Source organism: Bombina bombina, chromosome 5 (genome assembly GCF_027579735.1).
Source record: "Bombina bombina isolate aBomBom1 chromosome 5, aBomBom1.pri, whole genome shotgun sequence".
In the NCBI taxonomy this organism is placed as follows: Eukaryota; Metazoa; Chordata; class Amphibia; order Anura; family Bombinatoridae; genus Bombina; species Bombina bombina.
In genome coordinates, this window is record NC_069503.1 from 910,429,024 (window position 1) to 910,443,499 (window position 14,476).

Genomic DNA, 14,476 nt, shown 5'->3' on the forward strand with positions numbered 1-14,476 from the left:
TGTGTATGTGTCTGGGTATATTTGTGTAAGTGTGTTTATGTGTGTGTAGGTATATGTGTGTGTATGTATATGTGTATATCTGTATGTGTGTCTTTTCCTGGGTATGTTTGTGTAAGTGTGTGTATGTGCCTGGGTATATTTGTGTAAGTGTGTTTATGTGTGTGTAGGTATATGTGTGTGTATGTATATGTGTATATCTGTATGTGTGTATTTTCCTGGGTATGTTTGTGTAAGTGTGTGTATGTGTCTGGGTATATTTGTGTAAGTGTGTTTATGTGTGTGTAGGTATATGTGTGTGTATATATATGTGTATATCTGTATGTGTGTCTTTTCCTGGGTATGTTTGTGTAAGGGTGTGTATGTGCCTGGGTATATTTGTGTAAGTGTGTTTATGTGTGTATAGGTATATGTGTGTGTGTGTATGTATATGTGTATATCTGTATGTGTGTCTTTTCCTGGGTATGTTTGTGTAAGTGTGTGTATGTGCCTGGGTATATTTGTGTAAGTGTGTTTATGTGTGTATAGGTATATGTGTGTGTATGTATATTTGTATATCTGTATGTGTGTCTTTTCCTGGGTATGTTTGTGTAAGTGTGTGTATGTGTCTGGGTATATTTGTGTAAGTGTGTTTATGTGTGTATAGGTATATGTGTGTGTATGTATATGTGTGTGGCTGTAGAAAAAGTACATTTATCCAGAGTGAATGTGTGTTAAGCTGAAAGAGTTAAAGAGATATAGAGACATTTTGTGTGAAAGAAAGAAAAAATGGAGATACATATACAGAGTTTTGTAACTCATGTAATTATATGTTGGTGGAGGTGAAGGATGCAATGCAATAAAAAAAGGAGTGTCCATATATTAAAGCAGGTTGTAAGACTGTGACAGATGGCAGGAAGCACAATTTAAGAATTCACATAAGTGTAATACACAAAGATGTTTTTTATTTCAGATTTTATTTATTAAGTTCTTGTTTTCTTGTAAAAAATCTTTCAAGATAAAATCAATTATTGGTTATATGTTTCTTATACATGCAGTTTCCTAAACAAGAACCAAGTGTACATAATAAAGCTTAAATTTTACATTTGCTAAGATGAGCAATTGAAGACATTGTTTTTCCTCTGATGTGTTATAGAATGCATTAGTATAGGGAAAAGTATAGAACACTGTGATTCATTATAACAATCTCCTAGATTACAAGTTTTGCGCTATAAAGGGTGCGAAATGAACGCAACAAAAGTTACGTTATTTCACCCTCCGTAGCGCTGCCATTACGAGTTTTGAAAAAGCCGCCTTGTGCGTGCGATATGGTTGTGTTAAGCTCCATACCGCACAAAATACAAGCACTGCTTTGACGTGCTCGTGCACGCTTTCTCCTTAGACATCAATGGGGAGAAAGTGTTAGAAAAAACCTAACACCTGCGATCGCGGAATGAAAAGCTCCGTAACACAACCTCATTGATGTCTATGGGGAAAAAAAGTTACGTTTAAACCTAACACCCTAAAATAAACCCCACGTCTAAACACCCCTAATCTGCTGCCCCCGACATAGCCGACACCTGCATAATGTAATTAACCCCTAATCTGCTGCTCCCGACATCGCCACCACCAAAATAAATCTATTAACCCCTAATCTGCCGCTCCCGATATCGCCGCCACTATAATAAAGTTATTAACCCCTATTCCCCCGCACCCCAACATAGCCCACACTATAATAAAGATATTAACCCCTATTCCACCACTCCCCGACATCGCCGCCACAAAATAACCCCTAAACCTCTGGCCTCCCACATAACTACCACTAAATAAACCTATTAACCCCTAAACTGCCAGCCCCCCACATCGCCAAAAACTAAATTAAACTATTAAACCCTAAACCTAACAACCCCTTAACTTTAAATTACAATGACAAGATCCCTATCTTAAAATAAATAAAATCTTACCTGGGAAATTTAAAAAAAAACTACATTTAAACTATACATTAAACTAACATTACTATTATACTAAAATTAAAATAATTAAATTACACATTAAAAAAACCTAACCCTACTAAAAAAATTAAATCTACAATTACAAAAATAAAAATACTAAATGACAAAAAATAAAAAAATACTAAAGTACAAAAAATAACAAACACTAAATTACTAAAAATAATTAATGAAATTATCCAAAATAAAAACAATTACACCTAATCTAATAGCCCTATCAAAATAAAAAAGCCCCCCCCCCAAAATAAAAAAACCCCTAGCCTACAATAAACTATTGTTATATGGGTGAGTGAGTAGAGCGCTGGAAATATGAGATTCCAAACACCTCACTGGAAGAAAAGATCCGTCTGTCTTTCCAAATCAGTAGTGAATAATGGATGGGTTGTGAGGGCGCTAAAAAAAGCTAAAGGAATCTTAAATAAAATATAATAGTGAAAAAAATAATAATAATCTCACAAAAAGTCAAACCCTGATGATATTAATTACCTTAAAGGTATATATGCAATACTGACCTGTGCTCAGTGTGCCGTGCACAAACGTATCACTTATAATAAAGTGTAAAGTACATATACAATACTAAGGGTATTTTATCAAAAGTTATAAAATTTAAATATTAGTACTCAAATTTGAGACAATTTAGATATTCGTGATCGAATTTGAGACGATTGTATGTCCCAAACCGAAGACCAAGAGGTGTTGGTTAAGAAGGTGCAACTAAAAGTGTAATCCGCTACTACGTGAGAGTTAATTTATGTGTTAATAATATATATTAAAACTGTGAATATTTAATGAGTGTACAAAATAAATTCAAAAAGTGACCAGACACTTACGGATCGAAATATAAACGTCAAAACTGAAGCCAATGATAAATAACTGTGTGGAATACAAATGAGATATATCATACATACATTTGAGATAAGGTATAATAAAATGTATGTATGATACAGGTATACCCCGCTCATACAGCGGGTTAGGGACCGGAGCCCCGCTGTAAAGTGAAAACCGCCTTAAAGTGAAACAAGGCAGTTTTAGCTTTCTTTTCACTTGCCAGTATGTTTTAAAAACTTGAAAACATGTTTGAACTAACATATATTAGGGGTGCAATAGTGCTACGTTTAGTTTAACACTAGCACAGCACAGTATTCAATTAGTATTCAATAAATACTGTACCTGTAAAATAGTGACAATTACTGTAGTACAATTTACCAGACTATAACACTGAGACACAGATTGCACTGTAATGCTGTAAACAGAGTGAACTTAGCATAACAAAACGGTGCCAGACACTTTTCTTGCAATATCACAATGATTACAACACTGTTTCAAAATCCTTGGAGGTTGAACTTCAGCTCCACAGAGTGCTGTATTAGCGAAGCACTTTAAAGTGAAGCGCTGTAAAGTGAGGTATACCTGTATATCTCATTTGTAATATCTCATTTTTTTGTAGGTTTTTTATTTTGGGGGGTTGGTTGGGTGGTGGGTTTTACTGTTGGGGGGGTCTTTGTATTTTTTTTACAGGGAAAATAGCTGATTTCTTTAGGGCAATACCCTACAAAAGGCCCTTTAAAGGGCTATTGGTAGTTTATTGTAGTCTAGGTTTTTTTTTTATTTGGGGGGGTGCTTTTTTATTTTATTTTTATTTTGCTAGAGCTATAAGATTAGGTGTAATTGTTTTTATTTTGGATAATTTCTTTGTTATTTTTTGTAATTTAGTATTTTTTTATTTTTTGTAATTGTAGATTTAATTTTTTTAGTAGGGTTATTTTTTTTAATGTGTAATTTATTTTAATTTGTAGTTATTTTAATTTTATTATAATAGTAATGTTAGTTTAATTTATAGTTTAAATTTAGATTTTTTTAATTTTCCAGGTAAGTTTTTATTTATTTTAAGATAGGGATCTTGTAATTTTAATTTAAAGTTAGGGGGTTGTTACGTTTAGGGGTTCATAGTTTAATTTAGTTTTTGGAGATGTGGGGAGCTGGTGGTTTAGGGGTTAATAGGTTTATTTAGTGGTAGTGATGTGGGAGGTCAGAGGTTAAGGGGGTAATAACTTTATTAAGTTGCAGCGATGTCGGGGAGCGGCGGAATAGGGGTCAATATCTTTATTATAGCGTAAGTGATGTTGGGGTGTGGGGGAATAGGGGTTAATAACTTTATTATAGTGGCAGCAATGTCGGGGAGTGGGGGAATAGGGGTTAATAGCTTTAGTATAGTGGTGATGATGTCGGGGAGCGGAGGAATAGGGGTTAATAAATTTTATTAGTGGCAGCGATGTCGGGGGCGGCAGATTAGGGGTTATGAAACTTTAGCCTCACCGCACAACTTGTAATGGCACGCTATGGAAATCGCACGCAGAAATGACATTTTTTTCGAGTGCGGGACTGACGTTGCGTTACAGGCTAAAAGGCTTGTGGTACAGTTATACCGACAAGACTTGTAATGGCTGTGTTGCTGTTTTAATGTTGAAATGGCCATTTTTTCAGCTTTAAAACACGAACGCAAAACTTGTAATCTAGGTGAAAGTGTTCTATGTGGAGATAGGCAATTCTAGACAAAACGTTTTGTGATTGTTATCACCCAGTGCTCTTACCATAATTTGTAGTGTAAATGTCTCAGATTTGGTCATTCCCTTTAAATAAAAAAACAATAAGAAACAAACAGATTTTTCCTCCTCTGACACTTGATATTAAAGGCATATTAATGGTATTTACTGTGTGTCTCTGGATCACCAATTATCCTCAAATTAGTTTTTGTAAATTTTCTTTGAAAACTTCCATACAATTTTGTGTTAAACTTCCCATTTATTATTGGCCTGAAGCAGAGGCATGGGTTGTGTCATTATTTTTTGTGTATTTTTTGTTTTTGGGGAATGTTTCAGGTATGCTAATACCCCGGTATATGGAGGAAGAAACAAGAAAGATAAGAAAGGAGGGTTTAGTGCAACTTTAATTAAAAGTTTTAACTTTGTTATATACAATTAAAAAATATATATATTAATTTAATTTAATTGATTACTAAGGTATAGGGAATTGGTACTAGGAACCGAAAATCATATGAGTCTAATGCGGGAATACACCCATAAATATCTGGAGTACCAATTCCTTAAATTATATAGTTGCACACAGGAAAAAACTATCCTTAGGTCTGCAAAAAATGCATTATATAGTTGCACCCCCCATTTACTACTGGCTAATAATCAGCTCGGTTGGGGGGGTGCGCTAGTCAGACCACACAAGGATGAAACATAAAAATAATGTAAATACATCTTGGCCCACAAACAGGCCTTCTTCAATGCAGTAGTCTATGAAAAAATATCTTCTTAACCTGTTCACTTATTTGTCTAAATGATACAACATGCCAGTGAATTTCTTTTCAAAATCTGATATACGGAACCAGTTTATCTTCTGAAATTAATTTAGAAATCAATTTACAGTAAAATATAGATTTCAACAGATTCAAAAGTGCATATATGTCTGTATGAGAACTAAAAGGAGGTTTTGTGTCACAAAAGAAGTCACAATCACCTACTAGTCTAACCTGAGACCAAGAAGGGACTTGTTCTACTGCCCCCGCATTTTCTACTCTGATTATCTCTACTTTCAATCCCCTTCATAATACATAGATTAAAGACCCAAATCCATCATCTGGCACAAATATATATATTTTTTTCACCAAATGCTGCTAAGCTTCATGTAAACAAAAACTCCTTGATAGCATTAATTTATTTATTCCTAAAAGATCAGACCATTAACATAAAACAAAAAAATTAACATTATTGGGGCGGATATCACTTGAGTTCCAAGCCGATTGTGTGCTAAGCATAAAGTGCGCAATTAGTGTAGATCTGTGCTATATGAAACACAAACACAATGAGGGTGCTAATATCGCTCCCTGCACTATCCATTAAAAATATAGGACACACTAAAAAAGTTCCAGCCATATTAAGATGATATTTAACTATCAACTTGTAATGTCAGATGTTGTGTTATTCTTTGTACTAAGTCACACAACAGATAACACACCCTGTGCTCCACTTGTAATATTGCCCAGTATAAGATGTACCTAAACTTGCCTTTTAAAATATAAGGGTGAAAAAAATCAGATACATTTCTCTTGCTCACATTAGCAATAGGTTTGTTGTATTTTTTGTTCCAACAAGCTAGGATAAATGGTCACTCAATCACTCATAGTATGACCCTGCCAAAAATAACACAGATTTTGTGCTGCACCTCAGAGTTTGAAGTTAAATTTTAGATACCAGATGTCAGACCTACATATTCACTGAATGAGGGGGATAAAATGTGTTCTAAATTGCTTTTTTATTGCAGGCCAGAAGTTGGAAAGCTCAGTCTAGGCTGAATGGTTTTACAAAGGCTTTCTAGCAAAATCTTTAAATTTGACATAGTGTATACAACTGTGATTTAAAAGCTTATAAGAAGCATTTTACTTATAAAATAAAACCTTCACATATAATGTATTCCCTGAAATACCAGGACAAAGGCAAATATTTTGCTGTGAACTATTGAATCACATGCAATTACAAAATATATGTAAAGTGTTTATTCTCAAGTCATGACTGAATAAAACAAGAATAAAATATGTTGGACGATAATAAATAAGATAAATTGCCCTTTGAATATGAGTTTTGCATTTCTTACATAAACATTAAAAAACATTTATTTTTTAAATACTCACACTATCAATTTTTAGATATAACCTATGTCAATAAAATATTTTTGATTTTTATACACATTATCTTTTGTAAACAACAAAACAGGATGAACCCATGGAATAATGGTATAACCTTAAATGGTAATAATGTAAGTGGCCTTCTCCTAAGGACATAATAGAGAACTTTGAATAGACGTAGGAGTAGGAGGACATTTTTGTGTTTGGATTAATAATGCTAAAAAGGTTAAGAGCAGCAGTTATGCTTAGGTAACCAAAATGAACTTATGAAATATCCAAAATATTGTCTGTACATACAGTGTCAATATATGAGATATAGAGGCCGAATTATCAAATGTCTGTCGGAACTGATCTGACAGTGTGGATCAGGTCCGACAGACATCGCTGAATGCGGAGAGCAATACGCTCTCCGTATTCAGCATTTCACCTGCAGCTCACAAGACTCGCGGCCAGCAGGGAGGTGTCAATCAACCCGATCGTCGTCGATCGGGTTGAATTGTGGCGATTCCTGTCCGCCTCATCAGAGCAGGCGGACAAGGTTATGGTGCAGCGGTCTTCAGACTCGCCAGAAACACAGGCCCTCAAGCTCCATTCGGAGCTTGATAAATGGGCCTCATATAGTCACTTAATGTGAATTATTGGTTTTCATGTAACTAGTTTTTCTGAGTCTTACCAGTTATATACAGATATTTCAGGGCCGATTTATCAATGTATAGCAGACATGGAACGCTGTAGCGTATCATGTCCGCCAGACATGTGACAGTATATGCTGTCAGCATTCAACATTGCACAAGCAGTACTAGTACAAATTTTACTGTAAAATGCTTGTGCAATTCCGTCCCTTGCAGATTCGCGGCCAATTGGCCGCTAGCAGGGGGTGTCAATCAACACGATCGTATGCCATTGGGCGGATTGATGTCCGCAGCCTCAGAGGTGGCGGACGAGTTAAGGAACAGCGGTAAATATGGCTGGATTCACACTCACATCTCATTTTAGCCCATCTACCAGGATGCAGAAACAGTTAAACACAATTCAATTGTAGAGAGATTGGCACTCACTCATTTGTTGAAAGTTTTAACTATTTATTGTAAAAATAGCTGCTGACCCGGAAGCATCACTTTTTCACCCACCACTCGTTTTATTTTGAGGAGCCAATCTTAGATTGAGTCTGCAGACAACAATACTATCCACTGTCCTATTGATTTGCAGTGGTTATCAACAAAGCCAATGAGGGAAAGATATGTAGCTGGCTTAGCCTTTAGAAGCCTGTAGTGTGCATTGGCAGCTCTGAGAATTAAAAAAATCCCCAATTCTCTGAGCTAAATTGCATGTAATGGGGACAAAATAAATAATGAAAGTATATTAGAAAGTTATTTTACCACTCATAAGGAAACATTTATATAAAAATCTCAGTGTTTTTTCTGTCCCTATAAACATACTGTGAGCTTTTAATCCAGATGAATATTTTCTTTCACAGGAGATAAAAGTACAAGGCATCCTGTTGCATCATCATAAAGACAACTTCATTAGGAAGGAATATCTCGGAGGTTTCCTTTGTATTTGCACTAGCTGCTTCACCAGTGACACATAGGCAATGAAGGTTACTGCACTTTTTTAATCAATCAAACCGACTTCTGTTAGCTGTAAATATTTCTGATGTATTCCCTTTTCCCATTGAATGTGTGTAAAAATGGTTCTTGTCTTTTACATTGTTATCATTTGTCTCAATGCTATGTTGCATTTCATTATCTATTAGGGTACTTAGTTTTCTTTCCATTTCTTCAGGAATATACTGTGTGTCTTTTTCAGTTACCTGTAGTGCTGATAATTTTGAGGTTGTGGTTGCACAAACTATAATATGAATATAAGAAAGAGTGTGATGTCAGCATTTCTAAACTGTGTCACTATCAGGCACTGTTAGTTCTTCATGCTGTGGTACTGCTGTCTAAGCCCTGGTCACATCATTGCTACTCACTGTAAGTATACTTCAAGAGACAGGGTACCTAAAAAGCTTATTCCCAGATGCCTTTGTAACTGATAGGCATACAAGGCTCTAAAATATTCAGGGTCCACTAGTCCCAAAACAAGTTAGAAATTTTACTTTTTCCTATTTGAAACATTGAGTTGACTAGTAACATTTTCCATCTGGGCTAGTAGCTTTTAACTCTTGACTAGCAAACTACAGTGATATTTTCCCAACCCTGTATATATATTTTATATATATAAATATATATATATGTGTGTGTATATATATATATATATATATATATATATGTACATGGTTTTTTTTTCTATGTATGATCTCTTAACTGACTGACTAGGGTAGCAGCTGATAACAGATGGCATCAAACACAATGCAGGAAAGTACTACATAGAATGCAAATGGAAATTTGGAAATGTCATGGGAACAATGGTGAGACAAGAGTAGACTATTCACATGAAAAAAAGGTTAAGGCACAGCCACATTCCATTTCCAAAATGTAAACAATTATATAATTGAAGTCTAAACTATATATTTATAGATGTAAGAATATGTATTAAAGAGCTTCCTGATTGGTTACTATTATGTTTTATCTTTTTAATTCAGATAAATATCTTTATATTTTATTAGAGTAGCAATTTAAGAAAAAAAGCAAGTAAAACATATATATATATACACCGTGTGCAGAATTATTAGGCAAATGAGTATTTTGACCATATCATCCTCTTTATGCATGTTGTCTTACTCCAAGCTGTATAGGCTCGAAAGCCTACTACCAATTAAGCATATTAGGTGATGTGCATCTCTGTAATGAGAAGGGGTGTGGTCTAATGACATCAACACCCTATATCAGGTGTGCATAATTATTAGGCAACTTCCTTTCCTTTGGCAAAATGGGTCAAAAGAAGGACTTGACAGGCTCAGAAAAGTAAAAAATAGTGAGATATCTTGCAGAGGGATACAGCACTCTTAAAATTGCAAAGCTTCTGAAGCGTGATCATCAAACAATCAAGCGTTTCATTCAAAATAGTCAACAGGGTCGCAAGAAGCGTGTGTAAAAACCAAGGCGCAAAATAACTGCCCATGAACTGAGAAAAGTCAAGCGTGCAGCTGCCAAGATGCCACTTGCCACCAGTTTGGCCATATTTCAGAGCTGCAACATCACTGGAGCGCCCAAAAGCACAAGGTGTGCAATACTCAGAGACATGGCCAAGGTAAGAAAGGCTGAAAGACGACCATCACTGAACAAGACACACAAGCTGAAACGTCAAGACTGGGCCAAGAAATATCTCAAGACTGATTTTTCTAAGGTTTTATGGACTGATGAAATGAGAGTGAGTCTTGATGGGCCAGATGGATGGGCCAGTGGCTGGATTGGTAAAGGGCAGAGAGCTCCAGTCCGACTCAGACGCCAGCAAGGTGGAGGTGGAGTACTGGTTTGGGCTGGTATCATCAAAGATGAGCTTGTGGGGCCTTTTCGGGTTGAGGATGGAGTCAAGCTCAACTCCCAGTCCTACTGCCAGTTTCTGGAAGACACCTTCTTCAAGCAGTGGTACAAGAAGAAGTCTGCATCCTTCAAGAAAAACATGATTTTCATGCAGGACAATGCTCCATCACACGCGTCCAAGTACTCCACAGCGTGGCTGGCAAGAAAGGGTATAAAAGAAGAAAATCTAATGACATGGCCTCCTTGTTCACCTGATCTGAACCCCATTGAGAACCTGTGGTCCATCATCAAATGTGAGATTTACAAGGAGGGAAAACAGTACACCTCTCTGAACAGTGTCTGGGAGGCTGTGGTTGCTGCTGCACGCAATGTTGATGGTGAACAGATCAAAACACTGACAGAATCCATGGATGGCAGGCTTTTGAGTGTCCTTGCAAAGAAAGGTGGCTATATTGGTCACTGATTTGTTTTTGTTTTGTTTTTGAATGTCAGAAATGTATATTTGTGAATGTTGAGATGTTATATTGGTTTCACTAGTAAAAATAAATAATTGAAATGGGTATATATTTGTTTTTTGTTAAGTTGCCTAATAATTATGCACAGTAATAGTCACCTGCACACACAGATATCCCCCTAAAATAGCTATAACTAAAAACAAACTAAAAACTTCTTCCAAAACTATTCAGCTTTGATATTAATGAGTTTTTGGGGTTCATTGAGAACATGGTTGTTGTTCAATAATAAAATTAATCCTCAAAAATACAACTTGCCTAATAATTCTGCACTCCCTGTATATATATATATATATATATATATATATATATATATATATATATATATATACACACACACAAACACATCTTAATTTATATGTTTTATAAGATTGAATACATGGTGATAGCATTTTAATATTTTTTTTTTTCGCATTTCGTCTAGTAAGATGAACCAATTATTTTAGATGGGGGGGGGGTCAGCAAATTCACCTCTTTCTTTATTTTGGTGGCTTTAATTCACACAACAGGCATCATATGACAACTTTATTATTAGTAGAGTAATACAAGTAATGCTAAAAAAATATCAGACAAAATTCACTAATAGGCCTTTCTAGCTTAACTGACCTCATAAGCCTCTTTAGTTTCACCAGTTTAGGTAAATCAGTTCCATAGAATTCGATAGGAACCGGAGAAGCTGAAGTCCAGAGTTTAAGAATTCTTTTAACATTGACTGTACAACTTGTTTTAATCATAACTATTCACAACATTTTTTTACATGGAGCCTTTGACAATACTTAGTATTCTTCTGTTGGTTCCTGCCTGAATATTAGCATAAGTGAAATTATTCTTTTCAAGGAAACATCTGCTGTATTGTGCATCACACATTTAAATGCTTTTCCTTCAAGCATATCTCATTGTGCCTTTTGTAAAGCAAAGCATCCGTTTGTTGCTTTGAATTATCTATCATAGGCAGGGCTCAGGGAAAGGGCACAAAAAACACATACCGCTATTCAATCACCTCAATTAAACTAAACATTTGTGTATTTTACATAGATAAGATTCACCTCCATTTTTACTAAGTAACAATACACCTGTAAATAAAAAGCTTATTCTAAACTTTCTTTAGCTTGCCGACATGTTTCTCCACAATTATCTTTTTATTTAAAGGGACAGTAAATGCAAAAAATAAAGTTACATCATTTTGCACAAAGTGCAGCATTATGTAACATTATTTTAGCGACAGGTTTAAAATTGAAAGATTTTAGAGATTTTAGCCCTCAAAGTTGAACTTTCCTGTTCTCCTCTCCCGCATCTTCTGATTGTGTCTTCTTTTTCAACAGTGCTTTGCGGGCATGCTCTCTAATCACAGCGCGTCCGATCGCGCTATTGAAGTAAATGTAGCACGATCCCGCTACCAGACTCGAGTGGAAACGTGCTTCATTCAGTTCAATATTGTGATCGGGCGCACTGTGATTATACAGCGCGCCTGCTAAGTGCTTTTGAAAAAGTAGACACGATCAGAAGATCCTGGAGAGGAGACCAGTTGAGTTCAACTTTGAGGGGTAAAAACTCTAAAATGGTAAGATTTTAAACCAGTCGCTAAGATAATGTTTTATAATTCTGCACTTTGTACAGAATTATGTAACATTATTTTTTGCATTTATGGTCCCTTTAAATAACTGGAATAAAAACATTTACTCTGATTATAATATGCGTCCTTTAATGATTATTTACTAGAGATTAATTAGATCACTGTTTTAAAATATGAATAAATAAAAAAAATATATAAAAAATAGACTAAAGATTTAGCTATTTTAAAAATTAAATAGATGTCTGGGCCTCTAGTTATCAATGTCTGTCGGACCTGATCCGACAGAGCGGATCATGTCCGACAGACATCACTGAATACGGCGAACAATACGCCCGCCGTATTCAGCATTGCACCAGCAGCTCACAAGAGCTGCTGGTGCAACGCTGCCCCGTGCAGACTCGCGGCCAATGGGCCGCCAGCAGGGGGATGTCAATCAACCCGATCGTACTCGATCGGGTTGATTTCCCGTGATGTCTGTCCGTCTGCTCAGAGCAGGCAGACCGGTTATGGAGCAGCGGTCTTTGTAACCGCTGCTTCATAACTGCTGTTTCTGGCAAGTCTGAAGACTCGCCAGAAACAGGGGCCATCAAGCTCCATACGGAGCTTGATACATATGCCCCCTGGTGTATGGAGTCTGAAGACTCGCCAGAAACAGGGGCCATCAAGCTCCATACATATGCCGCCCAGTGAACCGCTTGTGGATGGAGCGTACCGGTCATGTATGGCAAACTGTAGTGCGCAGTTGTGGAGCTCAGATTTCTCACTGCCTTTGCTTGTTGCAGCTCTGAATGCCAATTTGCGCCTGCACAGTGACAAACCAACACCCGGAAGTTATAATCACTCCAGAGTCTGGATTCTCAGGTTGTTCGGATTTCCGGGGTCCGGATTTTTGGAGTTGTACTGTATACACCTATAAATACATATGTACACATATAAAGATATATTAATATATATATATATATATATACAGCGTATATATAAAAATACATATCCATCTTTAGACATGTATATGTATGTATGTCTATGTTAAAGCCCTTTGTCTGCCTTTTTTTCTAACACCTCATATCTTTGAGCCCTTATAACTTTTTTGTGCAATATATTTTTTGCATAATTTTTATTAGAGTTATTTTGAATGTAACTGTAATTTGTAATGTATTTTTAATGTATTTTGTGACACTTTTTTGTTTTGCGAAACAGTTATCCAGAGCTCTGAGGACACGGTAATCCTTCTAGCATAAATCGCAATTGCACTCAAGTGTTCAAGTCTACTTCCAACTCGTAATACGAGCGATAAGCCCGACGAGCACAAACACCCGTGATAAACCCCCTATCGCTCAGGCGCAAATGTTTGTGCTCCACTCATAATCTGGATTTATATGTTTTAAGATGTTGAACTTTGCTTTATATCTAGATCTGCTGCTAAGTTTTTCTTCATATTAAGCTTGTTCATCCTGTCCAGATAGTTCCACATCTTAATAACTCAAAAGTAGCAATCCAATTTAGTTAAATATCTCAAAAAAGTATCATTAAATTGTAAATTACCGTGTTGTAGCCACATTTGTGGAGCCATTCCAAGTTAAGCTTTTTAAAAACAAGGATTTCTATGCAATGCTAATTTGTCATTAATATTACTTACCGTATTTCAAAATATCTGTATTTAATTATATGTATTTCTTTTTTATCCTTTTTTTCAGAGGTACAGTTATTCTTTCCTGTGGAAGGATTTATTTTGCCTACACTATTTAACAATTTCACGTAAATGAAGAATATCTTTTTAAAAAGTTTGTGATCACTGTGAAGGAATATATTTGGCACATCAGTGCATGGGATATGTGCTTCTAGTATTCATCTAACAGTAGTCAAGCTGTACAACAAACTTATTTTATAAAGATGACCCACTTGCAAGCTGGCCTTAGTCCAGAGACGGTGGAGAAAGCTCGTTTGGAGTTAAATGAGAACCCGGACACTTTACATCAGGATATCCAACAAGTTAGGGACATGATTATCACTAGACCAGACATTGGGTTCTTACGGACAGATGATGCCTTCATCTTAAGATTTCTGAGAGCCAGGAAGTTTAACCAAATGGAGGCTTTCAGACTTCTTGCCCAGTATTTCCAGTATCGACAGCTAAACTTGGACATGTTCAAAAACCTCAAGCCAGATGATCCTGGAGTTAAAAGGGCACTTATGGATGGGTTTCCTGGTGTTCTTGAAAATCGGGATCATTATGGACGGAAGATTCTTCTGATATTTGCAGCCAACTGGGATCAGAGTAGGTAAATGTA

At 36.0% G+C, this 14,476-nt stretch overlaps 1 protein-coding gene across 1 annotated transcript in view; it reads left to right on the plus strand.

Moving 5' to 3' along the window:
* Window positions 1-10,021: 10,021 nt before the first annotated feature.
* Window positions 10,022-14,476, plus strand: part of CLVS1 (clavesin 1) — a 209,587-nt gene continuing 205,132 nt past the window's right edge. The window contains exons 1-2 of the mRNA XM_053713149.1: window positions 10,022-10,075; window positions 14,079-14,467. Coding sequence (XP_053569124.1) covers window positions 14,079-14,467 — 389 coding nt within the window. The 5' untranslated portion in view covers window positions 10,022-10,075. The remainder of the gene's footprint in view (window positions 10,076-14,078; window positions 14,468-14,476) is intronic.